The sequence below is a fragment of the Engraulis encrasicolus genome, chromosome 21 (assembly GCF_034702125.1).
Source record: "Engraulis encrasicolus isolate BLACKSEA-1 chromosome 21, IST_EnEncr_1.0, whole genome shotgun sequence".
NCBI classification, from domain to species: domain Eukaryota; kingdom Metazoa; phylum Chordata; class Actinopteri; order Clupeiformes; family Engraulidae; genus Engraulis; species Engraulis encrasicolus.
The window spans coordinates 6,685,661-6,701,792 of record NC_085877.1 but is presented as its reverse complement, the minus strand read 5'-3'; the positions used below and the strand labels follow the sequence as shown (position 1 = coordinate 6,701,792).

Below are 16,132 nucleotides of genomic sequence, written 5' to 3'. Positions count from 1 at the left end.
AATCGTTTTTCAAATCGTTTTTAAAAAAAAAACGGAAATCGTTTTTTTTTTTTTTGGGGGGGGTTAAATATTTATTTATTTATTTTCCATTTTCAGAAACTATGGCGGCCAAAATTAAACTATGGCGGTGCGCCATAGAGTCCTCAATGTATGGGAAACACTGTGGTACATAGATAGGAATAGTTTGTTGCAAAACGGTCCGTTTTGGTCTGGATGATCCTGCATCGTCATAGCATTCCAAGCAAACATGACACATTTTATTGCAGTTTTTGGATGTGCTCTGTTTAGGCCTGTTTAGGCCAGAAGACACATTTGTACCCAATATAGGTTCTCCCCCCTGGTAGAGATAAGTAGAAACACTCTCATAAAAAGCAATAAATAGAAAGGAAACCTTATCGATGTTTGAACAGAAGACTGCACAAGTCTGACATATCATTTTGGGTGTCATTTTCAGAGCTCCAGAACACCTTGAAGGATTGTCCTCAGATTTTTAACATATTTTGTTCTTGATTCTCCATGAATTCTTCTTTTTAAAAATGCCAATTTGACTTGTTATATGTGACGTTTTCTTTTTTAATTTCCATCCTGAACATGGGCAACATGCACATTGAGAGCAATATGTTTTCTATGCGTTTCTTCCGCTGCCATCTGCTGGTCAAAAAAAGTAACAACATGACTCTTTGTGCCTGACCTAGTGTCTCTCTAGTTTTGCGAACCTGCTCCCACATTGAACGCTCCTGAAATCATTAAAATTGAAAGAGATACCTGCACCCCTGCACAGGGACTCTCAGGTGATCATGTCCGGGCAACATTTGCATTTGTTTACTTAGTCTTTACATTAAATGTTATAGAAATCATGTTGCTCTCTTTTTGCATTTTGACCATGTTCAGGGTACAAATTAAAAAAGAAAACATCACATAAGACAAGTATCATTGGCATTTTTTAAAAGAAGACTTCATGGAGAATGAAGAAAAAAATATTTAAAATAAAAATCTGTGGACAATCCCACAAAGTGTTCTGGTGCTCTGAAAATGGCACCCAAAATGATTTGTCAGACTTGTGAGGTCTTCTGGTCAAACACTGATGGGGTTTCCCTTCTATTTATAGCTTTTTATGATATTGTTTCTACTTGTATCTACAAGGGGAAAAATTATGAGGCTATGTTGGGCACAAATATGTCTTCTGAAGGCCTAAACAGAGCACAGCCAAAAACTCCAGTACAATTTGTATCATCTTTGAGGGAATGCTATGACGATGCAGGATCATACAGACCAAAACTGACAGTTTTGCAACAAACGATTCCGATCTATGTACCAGCATGCCAAATTTGAGCTTCCTACATGGTTTAGTTCTTGAGCTATGGCTTTGTGAACTTTGACCAAAAAAAAGAGTGTGAACAAAATGGGCACCCCCCTCCCCCAGTAAAATTGGCTGTAACACGGAGAGTATACATCTTATATTCAAATACATTGACAGTGTTTCTCTTAAGTACCATGGGTACACTTGGTAATATTTTCCGAATTTTTTTAGACCTAAGTGTGCAGGCTCCTGTTGATTTGACGTGGAATGACCCTGATTTATTTTTATATATATTATAATCCAGGTTTTATTAATGTTACAGTCACACCGCAGGACATTTGACATATAAACCTTTACATAAATCTCAACAAAAATGTTTCTTCTTATCAAAGACTAATATGAAACATAATGTACCACATCTTCTTCCATTTACATTTGTTTTTAAGAGGAAAAATAACAGTTTTGTAGGTTTTTAACCAATGTTACGTAAAAACAGGGCGTCACGTCAACCACCCATTTACGCTGACCTAAAAAAATAACTTTGACCTACTTAGCAACAGCCCTTTTTTCCCTTATTAGTTCAGAGTAAAAGATGTGCAACACTGACAACCATCCAATGCTAATGCACTGTATATTAGGGTTGCACAACGAATCAATCAAAAATCATGATTTTGGGCACCATGATTAACATGCTGACAGGCTGGTGTCTCTAGCCAAAAATCTGTAGGACATGCTATTGCCTTATACAGTCATTACAATTCAGTTTTATTTTGGTCATCCCTTATATGCATTCTTGGTTACATTTCATTTTGTGATTTTGAAATAACACTGCAGAAAATATGTGTATTGTTGTTGAATAATCGTGATTAATAATATTGATTTAAATTTTGACCCAAATAATCATGATTATCATTTTTTTCCCACAATAGAGCAGCCCTACGGTATATCCATGCATAGTGCCGGCTGCAACTAAACTGAAGGTCTGTAATTGAATGATTGTGTGCTGTTGTTTCCTCAGTGCCTAGGACCATGTCATGGTGATGGACCAGGGCACTCAGTGGTTGTACCAGCTCCTAGCGGAGGTCCAGTTAGAGAGGTTCTATATACGGATCCGGGATGGACTGAATGTGACGCGCGTCGAGCACTTGAATTATGTGAAGGAATCCGATCTTGAACAGATTGGCATCAGCAAACCAGGTTATTATTTTCTTTCATATGCTTACATTGCTAATATAATTGATGCCAACCAGCAGAGATTGGTGTGCTGGGCCAGCCCAAGGCATAAGCGAAATAGGCGGTTGCTTGACCACCCATGCCTCCTATGCTCTTCACCCCTTAGACTTTAAACCATTTCAAACTGGTTTGCTTCAAACCCATTCAGTCCGATTCATAGTTGTTTAATCCATTTCTCACTGGTTCAATCCAGTTCAATTCGGCTGTTTGGCCCGCATCAAACTGGATCAGCTCAAACTGGCTGATTCTAGTTCAATCTGGTGCAAACCAGTTTAAACTGGATCCGTTCAGACTGGTTGAAAACGGTTGAAATTAGTTCAAACTAGTTCAGTACGGCTCAAACCAAAATTGGCTCAAACCAGTACAGCCATCTTTCTTTTAAATTGCAAACCCAGTTTACCTTCGGGTACCATTAAAGTTGAACTGAACTGAACTGAACTGAACCCACCTGAAACTGGTTCAGTTTAAACTGGTTCACTCTGCTTCATATAGAGGAGTTTAATCTAGTTAAAACTTGTTCAATCCAGTTCAAGGAGTCTTAAACTGGTTTAATCTGGTTCAAACCAGTTTAAAAAGTGGTATGGTTTAAACCAGTTCAAACTGGTTTAATCTGTTTCAAATAGGGTTAAACTAAGAGGAGGGATCCCACTCTTGTGTTGATCTTACTTTTTTGTATTTGTTTTTTTTGTCAGGACAGCGAAGACTTTGGGATGCTGTTAAGCGTTATAAGACTGGGCGACCACGCTCATGGATGGCCAAGGTGCTGTATTCGCTTCTCTCCTTCTCTCCCCATTGTTTTCATTCTGCAAAGTATGGATGTTTCAGTTGGAAGTGTAATTGGTGGGACTTGGCACACAAAAAAACAGATACAATATCCAGGTTCCTTCTCCAACCTCCTCCAAAATACCTTTCCACTCCCCTCTTCACCCTTTTGCGGACATGGTATTTTATGCAATGATAAATACACAGGTGATCTAGTATCCTGTCCACAGCAACTAGTAGCTTTGCTAGATAGATGCACTGCTCTTTTACTCAGAAATTTCTCCCAAAGTCGTGAGGGTGGTCATTTTGCAAGCGGGAGTATGATCTACAGCTGTGGTTCACTTCAACCTTTTTTGGACAAACGCTCCCTTGAGCCCATCATAATGCCCTCTCAAACTATTAAAAAAGGAAATAGACCTCCCATTTCCAACTTAGTGCTCTACCCCCTAGCTGTTGACTACTCAACACCCTGAGGGCTCCCTAACACCCTCTGGGGGGGCTGTAGAGCCCTTTGAGCAACATAAGGATATGCCAAAGGGGGTGTACCTGTTCCTAAACAGCTCTCTCAATAGCGTCCTGTGACTCTTCACTGTACAATATCCAACAAAGGCACAAAGCCCATAAAGTATCTAAGAAATATTCACAATTTTCCTTTTTCCGGGCAGGTTTTCAGTGGTCGGGGCTCGGAGGCAAGCGACCCATGGAGTGGCGGTGGAGGTGGTGGGTCTGGGCAGGGCCAGGAGGCTCCCCGAGCGCTGACGTGCCTGATCCAGGACAGTGAGCTGCTGCTGGGGGAGAGACTGGGGTCCGGCTCCTTTGGGGTGGTGAAGAGGGGTGAATGGCACACCCCTACAGGAAGAGTTGTGAGTACTGCACAACATGAATGGTGTTGACCAGCATTAATACATGATGGCCATACATTGGGGCGAATGGCACTCCGTTCAGGGAGGTACACTAAGAAGCTGATTCAGTAGTAAACCAGATTAAGTTACCCTTGTGGTTGGGGTAAATCATCTAATAGAAGAGGCTTAACTAAATGATGCCTTTAGGTGTATATATTAGGTAGGCCTTTAGGGTATATTATTAGCAGGTTTACCACTTCCTGTAGGTTAACTAAGCCTGGTTCATCACTTAGCCATGTTTCTTTTTAATATACCCCCCTGCTACACAGTCACAGCATGGTTCGTAAACAGGGCAGGAAAGATACTGCGCCTGTACATTGCATATTGCATACCAGTGTAAAGTTAATCATTGACCTCTTGTATCCAGCTCCCGGTGGCAGTGAAGTCATTAAGAAGCGCCCTGTCAAAGCAGGCAGACACACTGACGGACTTCCTGCAGGAGGTTACAGTCATGCAGTCGCTGGACCACCCCAACATCATACGGCTATATGGAGTAGTCCTCACACATCCTCTGAAGATGGTAAAATATCACACACACACACACACACACACACACAAACTAGGGGTGGAACGGTTCACAAAATTCACGGTTCGGTTCATATCACGGTATCAAGGTCTCGGTTTTCGGTTCTCTACGGTTCTTTTTTTTAGTTCATGATAAATGGTGCACTGGGAATATTAAACCATATTTATATAACTGCAATTATAAAGTGATGATGCACAAGTTGAATCAGCTGTCGTCAGCTGATGTGCGCTGTCTGAGCGTTCCAAATGCCATCTTTCAAGTGGTTAATAGACTCAGACTTGTCACTAAATATCCTACATATGGTTTGTGTAGGCTTATAATGTGAAAATGGTGTGATTTTAATTGTGTCATCCTCTGATTGGCCTTATATGCCAATGGGTTAATCAGAGAGACTGGATAAGATACTCCTAGAATCTCTGTTTTACATATTTTTCTGGGCAATACATGAATTGCGGTTTGCTGCGGACTGCATTTCACGGTTCGGTATGGTGTGTGAATTGTACGGTTTCGGTTTTCGGTGCGGTTTGTACCATCCCTAACACACACACACACACACACACACACACACACACACACACACACACACACACACACACACACACACACACACACACACACACACACACACACACACACACACACACCAGGGCTTGACATTAACTTTTTCACCCACTGGCCACTGTGACTAGTGGTTTTCCCAAGTCACTAGCCATTCAGCTTTTCCACTAGCCACAGATTTTATATTGTTTTTCTTTTGCTCTTCCTTTATCATGATAGTGTACGTGTAACCTCAAAAGATGAAGTGCCAAAGCAAGATGAGAGCATTGCTTTCTACATGGAAGTATATCAAGCAAATACAGTAGAAACTGAGTTACTAAGCTTTTTCTTGGACTTAAAGGGACACTGTGTAGGAAATGGTCAAAAAAGGTACTGCAGCTATGCTGCTCATTGAAACTAGGCTCCCTATTGTCAAATTTGATCTTTACATGAAAGTTTACAAAGTAATAAACAAATATTAACTAGTATGGTCCAATTACAGTCATTTGTGCAGCTAAAAATGGCTATTTAAGGAAATTCAAAATGGCGAACCATGGAGAAGATCCCCCTTTTCATGTATGAAAAGTGCAATTTTTCCAGTCATAATGAATACTTAGAATTTGATGGTGGTGGTAAGTATTCATGAAAAGGGTAACATTAGTGAGTGGAAAGCATGAGTTCTGGAAATGAACAACTAAAAATCTCACACAGTGTCCCTTTAACCTTTTACTGCAGCAGGGGTCGACGGCGACCCTACTCACTCGCTGAAAATGCTTAACTACATCATAACAACATTGCTATGACATTACAGAGAGCCATAGTGCTGCGCTAAGGGGTTAAATACTGTGCAAGCAATTGATACACAAGGGGAAAACAACAGAATATAGGCTTCTATGATGCCATACCAAGGAATAAGCTGCCAGTCAAATTGACTAGTGACACTGAAAGTATTACTAGCCACAGCCAAGTTTTACCAGCATTTGGCCGGTTGGCAGGTGCCAGTGTCAAGCCCTGACACACACACACAGCAGCAGAAGTTCAATCAGTACAAGTAGTGTAGCACTTATTGGTGTGCTTTGGTTCATCATGTTTTTTAAAACATTTTAAGTGTATTGCCACAGACATACAGGTAGAAACATCCCCTTATCATGAATCGATTCCCACCATGATTCCCTCTCCTCCCTCTCTCCTGTCGTTTCACCCTCTCTGTGTCTCAGGTGACAGAGCTGGCTCTGCTGGGCTCCCTGTACGACATGCTGCGCTCGCGACAGGGCGAGTACCCGCTGGGCCGCCTCTGGCTCTTCAGCACCCAGATCGCCGCCGGCATGGAGTACCTGGAGAGCCGGCGCTTCATCCACAGGGACCTGGCCGCCCGCAACGTGCTCCTGGCCTCCAGGGAGTGCGTGAAGATCGGAGACTTTGGCCTGATGAGGGGCCTGACGGACGACAGCGACCACTACGTCATGACCGCACACAAGCGCATCCCTTTCGCCTGGTGAGACGAGAAGGAGCTACTTTACTTTACTTTTTTAAACTTAAATGTTCAGGACATTGCACACTGACAAACATATACATACATGCCTACATAAATGTTCAGTAAATGTGTCAGATTATAGCACAAAGGGTAATTTCCATCTGGTGTCCAAAATAGGAGCTAGAAAACAAGTAGAGGCACAGACAGGTTATCACAGAGATTTGGTTGTCAGCTTTCCTATAAAAGAGATGGGGGAGGAGGAAGGGGTTCTACATGTACTATGAAATTGCTAAGGCTTATTTATAAGGTGTGAAGTCCAAAGAAATGCAGTTGGGTAGATAGCCATCGATCGACAACCTCTGATTTTGTCGATTGATGGCTGTCTAGCCCACGTGAACAGCAACTCACCATCATAGCAGACCTCTCATTAAGAACAGTTTTCTGAGTGAGAAGTCGGCACACTTCAAATCCTTTTTTGTTGTCTTTTATTATTTCATGGCTGGATTACGTTTAAACTTCAACAGTCTTCATCAGATTCTCCTGTTGAAGTTGAAACGTAATCCATCCATGAAATAATAAAAGACAACAAAAAAGGAGTTTGAGTGTGTGGACTTCTCACTCCGAAAACTAAAGTCAGCCTTTATCCTGCACCTTTGCCTGGGATGCGCACAATCTTCTCCTTCAACTAACATTAAGACGATGAGCTCGCACCAGTTTGATCTACGTAGCACGTGACATGCAAGGTGTAGGAGGGGCGCTGGTGGGGAGGAGGAGTTGAAGTGGGGTGCATTGCAAACTTCTCTTTAGAGGTCTGCACAGACGTCAGTGAACTTTTGGTCTACCAGTTCAAGGTTGCATCACCACGGATGCCGTACGCCGAGCCTTGTAACGAGCATCAACAGAGATAAGCAACTGCAGAAATTGCAAAGGCTTTGGGACCATGTGGCGAATCGAAAAGCAGTAAAGGGAGGTTTAGTCATGCTGCGTGGAACTGTACTGGGTAGTGGAAAAGCGTTTACTGTAGTGGACAGTACTTCAGTCTGTGCATCCTGGCTTTGATGCAACTGTAATGCCTGCCAATGGCAAAAGATCAAATAGCTGTTAAGCAAAAAGGAAACTGTCTGTAATGATAACCACATCACTGGTGAGTCATCAGGATGTGAAATGTCCACTACCACAGAGCTAAGGCAGCCAGTGGTTTTCTTTGCTATCTTTAAAAATAACCTCCTAACCAACCACCCTCCACACACAACTTATTATATGTGTGTATTATACGCCTAAGTGTGTATAAATTGTAAAGCCATTCTGCAGCAGCATCTTATCTTATGGTCTGCTTTGAAACAGTTGGCTAATAAAGATGCGATGCATTATGTCCAAGTAGATGTCTTGTAATGACGCTTTCTGCTTCACTATTCTTACATGCCGTATGGGTGAAGTTGTAAGACAACTTCAACAAATGGAAAAACATACACTGACCTTTTCCAGCATTGTACTATGTCTCTTTCACAGTTTTGAAATGATTCTCTCTCTCTCTCTCTCTCTCTCTCTCTCTCTCTCTCTCTCTCTCTCTCTCTCTCTCCTCTCATATCCAGGTGTGCACCAGAGAGTCTGCGAGTGGGCTCCTTCTCCCATGCGTCTGACGTGTGGATGTTTGGAGTCACTCTGTGGGAGATGTTCACCTACTGCGAGGAGCCCTGGCTTGGCTTGTCAGGCAGGAAGGTGCGTATGTACGGGGTGGGGGCGGGGGGTTAAGAAAAAGGATTGTAGGTAGAAGATGGGAGGATGTATAATTCACTGTATATTCTTTTGTGTATGAAAGCATATTGCTACTGTTATAATTGTGTGTGTGTGTGTGTGTGCGTGCGTGCGTGCGTGTTTTGGAGGGTGTATATAGTGGAGATGCAACGGATCCAAGATCCGTTTCCGGATCCGGCAGGATAATAGGGTTTTTCACAGGATCCGGTCCGGCAGGATCTTAAGCAGTGGATCCGGTGTCCGGCAGGATCCTAAAAATCAGGATCTGGTGCATCTCTAGTATATAGTGATGAGATGTAGGTATGTCAGGGCAGGATGGGATGGGATGGGATAAGGAAAGGGTAGGAATGATGGAGTAAAATAGGGGGAGGTTGTTCCAATACATTGCTTCAGAACCAAGAGCTTTGTCTTTGATAATAGACTTCTATATTTTTAATTATATCCCCGAAACACGGAGCGTCGGGGATGTAATGGTTTTGCGTCCGCCGCCGCCGCCGCCGCGTCCGCCGCCGTCGCCGCCTAAGGTCTTTCATGTTAACGCGATAACTTTTGAACGGATGTTTGGATTTGTCCCAGATTTTTTGGGTGAATGCTCTAGGGCAGGTTCATGAACTGATTCGAGTTTGGAGGTCAACACTTTCAAGATGGCTGAATTCAAGATGGCCGAATTTTTGTTTGGTCCATAACTTCTGACCGGGTGGATGGATTTGTCCCAGATTTGGTGTGTGAATGCTCTAGGGTAGGTTCATGAACTGATTCGAGTTTGGAGGTCAACACTTTCAAGATGGCTGAATTCAAGATGGACAAATTTTTGTTTGGTCCATAACTTCTGACCGGGTGGATGGATTTGTCTCAGATTTTGTGTGAGAATGCTCTAGGGTAGGTTCATGAACTGATTCGAGTTTGGAAGACAACACTTTCAAAATGGCGGAATTTTCATTTGGCCCATAACTTCTGACTGGGTGGATTGATTTGCCCGGTAACACCTTATTTTAATGGTTCACCATTTCAGTTAATCTACCATATTAGGTACAGTGTAATAACCAATGTAACAATATTTAATACCATGTAATACTAGTGTAATACTAGGGTAATACTAGTGTAATACTAGTGTAACAATATGCAATATCAGGTATAGTGTAATAACGAGTGTAACAGTATGCAATACCATGTAATATAGTGTAATACCAGTGTAACAATATGCAATACCATGTAATACCACTTACGCACAAACACATGATGTAAGTAAAAAAAATGGCGGTGTTACACTGGTATTACATTGTATTAAATATTGTTACACTGGTTATTACACTGTACCTAATGTGGTATATCCACTGAACCATTAAAACAGTATTACCATTTGCCCCATTTTTTGCTTCATTTCCACAATAGTCGTTTGGTTTTAAGCCTATGCACGTCATGTCACGTCTGTATGTATCATATACGTTTACGAAATGGTGGACGGGAGTGGTAGGAATGATGGGGGACTGGAAGCGTCGCGTTTCGGGGATATACCTTAAGCAGCCGAAGGCGACTGCACAGGCAGTCTAGTTTGTAATGTTTTTCTATGAAAATTAAAACCTGTTTTAGACACATTGTATGTGGCTGGCATTATAATAAGAAAAGGATTGAGCCTTTTTTTCACGGGTGAGGCATGTACAGGATTTCTGGGATACAATTGAGCTCTATGGCCAGATCTTTACAGGGAACATTATCAAGTCAAGTCAAGTCAAGTTTATTGTCAATTTCTTTACATGCACTGGTCATACAAAGAATTTGAAATTGCGTTTCTTGCTCTCCCATGCAGACATAGACTAATCTAGGTAAGGACATAGACAGTATAGACATAGACAGTACTCATACATGGACATAGACAGTATGGACGTAGACATTGCTCATACAGACATTTAAAGTGCAAGACTGGACAACAGAAGACTTGTAGAGAACATACATTAAGAGGAGGTATTTTGTTGTGCTTTTTCTAAAAGTCCTTTATAGCGTTCTGACATGGTAATAGTAGCATTTGAAGAAAATAAATAATTAAAAAAGGTTTTATTAAATACATCAGCAGCAGTATGTGTGTTTGTATGTGTGTGTGTGTGTGTGTTTGTATGCGTGTGTGTGTGTGTGTGTGTGTGTGTGTGTGTGTGTGTGTGTGTGTGTGTGTGTGTGTGTGTGTGTGTGTGTGTGTGTGTGTGTGTGTGTGTGTGTGTGTGTGTGTGTGTGTGTGTGTGTGTGTTTAGTGCAGGTAGAAAGTGCGGTGTGCGTCTGTGTGTGTGTACCTGTGTATGTGTGTGTGTGTGTGTATGTGTGTGAGTATGAGTTGTGTGTCAGTGTGTGTATGTTTGGGTTTTGTGCAGAAAGTGCAGTGTGCTTGTGTGTGTGTGTGTGTGTGTGTGTGTGTGTGTGTGTGTGTGTGTGTGTGTGTGTGTGTGTGTGTGTGTGTGTGTGTGTGTGTGTGTGTGTGTGTGTGTGTGTGTGTGTGTGTGTGTGTGTGTGCATGTTTTGAGTTAGTGCAGGTTGAAAGTTCAGTCACAGATGTAGTAGTGCAGGTGGAATGTTCAGTCGCAGATATGGTGGTGGGGATGAGGGGGGGGAGCGTTGTCAGTGGCCTGGCTGGCTAGAGGCTGACAGTGAAGGGAGAGTGGGTTGAGTGTTGAGTGTTTAGTATCTTGATTGCTTGATGCATCGTGCTGCTTGCAAGCCTGGTGGTACGGGAACGGAGGCGCCTGTACCTCTTTCCAGAGGGCAGGAGGCTGAACAGTTTGTGTGCAGGGTGGCTTGTGTCTTTGATGATCATCAGTGCTTTTCGGGTGAGGCGTGCGGTGTAAATGTCCTGCAGGGAGGGGAGTGGTACTCCAATGATCTTCTTCGCTGTGCTCACAACACGCTGGAGTGTCTTCCTGTTTTTCTCCGTGCAGCTTCCTCCCCACACTGTGATGCAGCTGGACACGACGCTCTCTATGGTTCCTCTGTAGAATGTTGTCATGATGGAGGGTGTAGCACTTGCCTTCTTTAGTTTGCGCAAGAAGTAGAGACGCTGATGGGCCTTCTTCGCCAGTGATGTAGTGTTGGTGGTCCAAGAGAGGTCGTCGCTGATGTGCACTCCAAGGAACTTGGTGCTGCTCACTCTCTCCACAGCATCACCGTCGATGGTCAGTGGTGGCAGTTGTTTTTGGACCCTCTGAAAGTTGACAACAATCTCCTTGGTCTTGTTGACATTCAGCAGGAGGTTGTATTATGTAACGCTCTTTAGGCCGTGCACTGTTACTTTGTCAAGCAACATTTTGAGTAACATCTTCTCTCATTGCCTGTGTGCAGATTCTGTTTCGGGTGGAGAGGGAAGGGGATCGGCTGGAGAGGCCCACAGACTGCCCTCAGGAGGTCTTCTCCATCATGCGTAAATGCTGGGCCCTGGGCCCCAACGACAGGCCCACCTTTGCAGAGCTCTCTCTTATGCTAGCAGAGGTGAGAGGGGTTAACGGGAGAACTGATTTAGTGTTTCAAGGAAAAGGGGGATAAATCACAGCACACTGGTCTTCTTTGCTGTAAGTTTATTATGTGAACAACACGTTCCGCTGTTGCTTCATCAGGTTGCATGAAGCAATAGCTGCACATCACCAGCACCTGGACACTGGTTATGCACAGTGTCAGGGACTCTGCTTCTGAAGGGCTTCTAAAAAATTGACTGAGGGCTTCTAAAAAACTGACTCTTCTCACTCTTATGCCACACTTGAAAACGTTCAGTTCTTATAAAGAAGAAAATCATTTAGAAAAAGGCTATTTGATATATATAGCATATATTATATATATTATTAATATATATTAAATAAAGAGCATATCATAGTTGTAACTACTCTCGTTGCAACACACAATGCTCTGTGATTGTAACTACATACAGTCCTAAGACTGTAGATTCAACAAAAGAATTGATTGATGTATGAAGGAATGTTTATGTCTGTTGTGGCTGAAGAAGGGAACTCTGAAACGTGAAGCCTGTTATTAATTTACTGTATTTGTCACCTCAGGCAAAGCCCATGGATGTTCGAGCTACAAGGGACTTCAACGAACATAGGAAACTCAGCCTACAGACCAATGACATGGTGACGGTTATAGACCATGGGTGAGAAAAATATTATGCGCTGGGGAAAGGACATTGTTGATATTGATATTGATATTGTTTGTTGGTGTCGCTCCACATGCTCCCACTTACTTTTCTACCTGAGCTGACAACATTCCACATTATTTGTGGAGTTCTTGGGTGCAGTTATGTAAGGGATAACGCGAGGTGACCGCTTCCACGAAGTTAATGGCGAAACGAGGGCTTAGACGAAGGCTTTTATCATGTTTATCTGCCGTTAGGTTATTACTGTTTGTAAAGTTGTTTACAGCTATGTCAACTGCACCAGAATCTAGTGAGCAAGATAGACGTTTCACAACCGCATGCAATAGACTTTTCACTATCGCAACTTAATGGTGCCTAGAATCTTCGTTTGGAATGCCAATGTTGTGATTATTTAATTTTCCACAGATGATGTGCATGATTCCTACAATGTTATCCCTTAGATATCGTCGACATTCCAAACAAAGATTCTATGCGCGTCCAAGTTACACGCTTCCTTAAGACGCTTGACCGGTTCCATGGAATTAATGGTCACCCCATCAGCCAATCAGAAGAGAATTACGTTTTTACCCCCATGCTCGGTGGGCATGTTGTATTAAAGGTGCACTGTGTAATATTTTTAGTAGTTCATTTACGGAATTCATGCTGCTGTTGTCTTTTTGATAAAAGTATTAATTTGTTACCTTTTTGATAAAAGTATTCATTATGATGTGGAAAATTGCACTTTTTACAGATGAAAAGGTGGATCGTCTCCATGTCCACCATTTTGAATTTCCAGATATCGATGTTTTAGCTGAAAAACTTATTGTACTTTGGTCATACTACTTGTAGTAAATATTAGTTTATTACTTAGATCAAATCTGGCAATAGTTTCCATTAGCAGCATAGTTGCAATACCTACTCTGGCCACAATCTTACACAGTGCACCTTTCCTCATTCCTGCGCTTTTGAATACTCATCTCTCTCTGACCTCCTATGCAGGCTGGAGTTGATTGAGTGGAAAGGCCAGAACCAGAGGACCTTGGCTATCGGCTGGTTCCCTGCTGCCCTGATCGCGCCGGCCCTTCCTGCCTCCAACCCCTCCGGTTCGGTACATGCGTCGTCCGCACCGGTCAAGATCTCTGCCCCACTGAGAGGCAGCCTCCAGCATAAGAGCCATGGAGATGTCCACCCCGACCGCAGCTGGGGGACACCGGAACGCTTGGATGAGTGGGTGAACTTTTAATGTCTATATGAGTTCAAGTTCAAGAGTTGTATTGTCATTGTCATTGAAGGCAACACAATTGTTCATGGAGCAACAACACTGCATAGTTTCAAGTAGTAGCCTATGTACATAGTCATAGGACATAGGACCATCACTGCCCCCATACATGAATAATTCCCCTCCCCCCACACATAGAGCCTAGATTTGGTAGTGATGCCAATTGGATTGAAAGGAATTAAAATGACTTATATTTTTGAGCACTGTTAATACATATGCCCTTACTTGGATCTAACCTTTTCAATGTTGTTTACAGTAACACTACATGGAGAATTCCATTGGCCAAGGAGAAGGAAGGCTCCAACCTAAAAAAAATGTCAGGTAACGTAAAAAAAATACATTGTGAATATTTGCCGGAACAAGCTGAATCCCAGGATTATTTTGTGTTGTACATAATCTTTGCTAGTTTTATATATTAGTTTTTTTTATATTATACATGCAGGGCTCTAAATTAACTTTTTTCATCACCAGCCAAAATGGCTAGTAGTTTATCTTAGTAGCCTAATGGGTGGCGAATAAGTTGGTATTTTCTACCAGCCAAACTGACTTTTCACCAGCATTTGGCTGGTTGGGTGGGGTTAATTTCGAGAATGTGTTCATAATACAGTCCTTTGCTAGTTAAAACAATGCTGTTTGACGTCTAGTGACGAGCACGTACCTCAATCAGTCTCACCTGGCTTGCAGGAATGTCGCGGAGCTTGGAGTCGGTCCTAGCGAGCCCTCCCAACAGAGAACAGAGAGCGGGCAACCCCGGAGGCCGACAGCTGGACGGCCACAGGCCCATGAACACCGCCTTCCCTGGGGGTCAGGTTCACAAGGACCCCCGTCGCTTCAGTGACGCCAACATCGTGCCCCCGCCTCGCCCTCCTCCCCCCAACATGAAACTGTTAAAGTACCCACCCATGATGGGTGGCCGCGAACGCAGGCCTGCTACCCAGGTGTTACTACCTCCTCCTCCTGCACCTCCTGCTGCTCCTCCTCCTGCTGCTCCTGGCCCTCAGCAGCATCCTCAGCTGCTCCAGATGCAGCCTCATCCTCATCCTCAGCCGCACCACAGTGGGGCGCCTAGCAACCTGGCACGGATGGCACACATGGCACGCTCCACCCCTCAGCTGGACGAGGGGTGTGGCGGCGACAGGGACAGAGAGAGGCTGCGGGAGAAATACCCACAAGTGCAGCTGGACAAGGAGGGATTGATCAAGCAGGTACTACACTGTTGAATGCTTCTGGTTATTTTCTTGGCCTACTTTTGAAACACATGAAAACTGATCATAAAGTCCACCAAGCTCCCGTTTCTCTTATTTTCATATAGTGACATTTTGGGCAGCATGCCCTTCATCAGACATTACAAACACGTAAAAGACACTATTTAAATACCCATGATCCCATAGGTGGTCCATCCCCCGCCCAGGTGATCCCCTACTTTGGAAACACAACATGGTGAAAATATAAAAGAAACATTTTAGATGAATATGTTCAACAAAGAAAGAAGACACAAACACTCAAAACAAAACAATTTGTTTGTGATTTGCTGAAAATGTCCAATCAAAAGATTTTAAATTATATAAGCATATTCTGCATACTTGGTGGAGTCAGGTGGTGCATATTGTTCCATTTGGGGTTTCCTTTGTTGATGTACATTATACAACTGCTAACCTGCTTTTGTGTTACGGGGCAGGTGTTGGATGCGGTACATGGAGTAACCAGTGAGGAAGCGCGAGCTGCTTTGCACAGACACGACTGGAACCCAGTGAAGGCTGAACAAATGCTAAAGGTAACTTGTAGAGTAGTCTCTCAACGGGGGCTCAAGAGCCCGCCACGGGGCTTTGGGGAGCCCTAGGGGGGTGTTGTGAAGGATACAGATGAGATGGGGCGGTGCTTAGTTGCCATTGGGAGGCATTAGATTATTTTATGTTTAATACAAAGGGGGGCGTTGGCAGGCATTGTGGTGAGGTCAAGGGGACTTTAGGAGGCTTGTGATGAGGTCCAGGGGCCTTTTATTAAAAAAGGGAGAGCCACTGTTGTAGAATTTACATTATTGATCCCCAGGGGAAGATTAAGACACTACACATTAAACATACCTAACAATAACCCTAAAGCACAGTGGAGGTAATGTTACATGATGCGGTTAACATACTCTGTACTGAATTAACCAAAATGCAGTCCAACCCCATTTCTTTTGAAGTTAGATGATTTCCGTTGACATTATCTTACATTACACTTAGCTGACACTTCCATACAAAGCGACCTACTGATATT

At 43.2% G+C, this 16,132-nt stretch overlaps 1 protein-coding gene across 1 annotated transcript in view; it reads left to right on the top strand.

Annotated features, from left to right (window-relative positions):
- The window catches only part of tnk1 (tyrosine kinase, non-receptor, 1), a 51,989-nt gene that overhangs the window by 33,837 nt on the left and 2,020 nt on the right, over positions 1–16,132 (top strand). Inside the window, exons 2-13 of the mRNA XM_063187384.1 lie at positions 2,319–2,497; positions 3,226–3,293; positions 3,961–4,158; positions 4,565–4,717; positions 6,478–6,755; positions 8,327–8,453; positions 11,811–11,957; positions 12,518–12,612; positions 13,594–13,821; positions 14,130–14,194; positions 14,558–15,078; positions 15,552–15,647. Coding sequence (XP_063043454.1) covers positions 2,335–2,497; positions 3,226–3,293; positions 3,961–4,158; positions 4,565–4,717; positions 6,478–6,755; positions 8,327–8,453; positions 11,811–11,957; positions 12,518–12,612; positions 13,594–13,821; positions 14,130–14,194; positions 14,558–15,078; positions 15,552–15,647 — 2,139 coding nt within the window. The 5' untranslated portion in view covers positions 2,319–2,334. The remainder of the gene's footprint in view (positions 1–2,318; positions 2,498–3,225; positions 3,294–3,960; positions 4,159–4,564; positions 4,718–6,477; positions 6,756–8,326; positions 8,454–11,810; positions 11,958–12,517; positions 12,613–13,593; positions 13,822–14,129; positions 14,195–14,557; positions 15,079–15,551; positions 15,648–16,132) is intronic.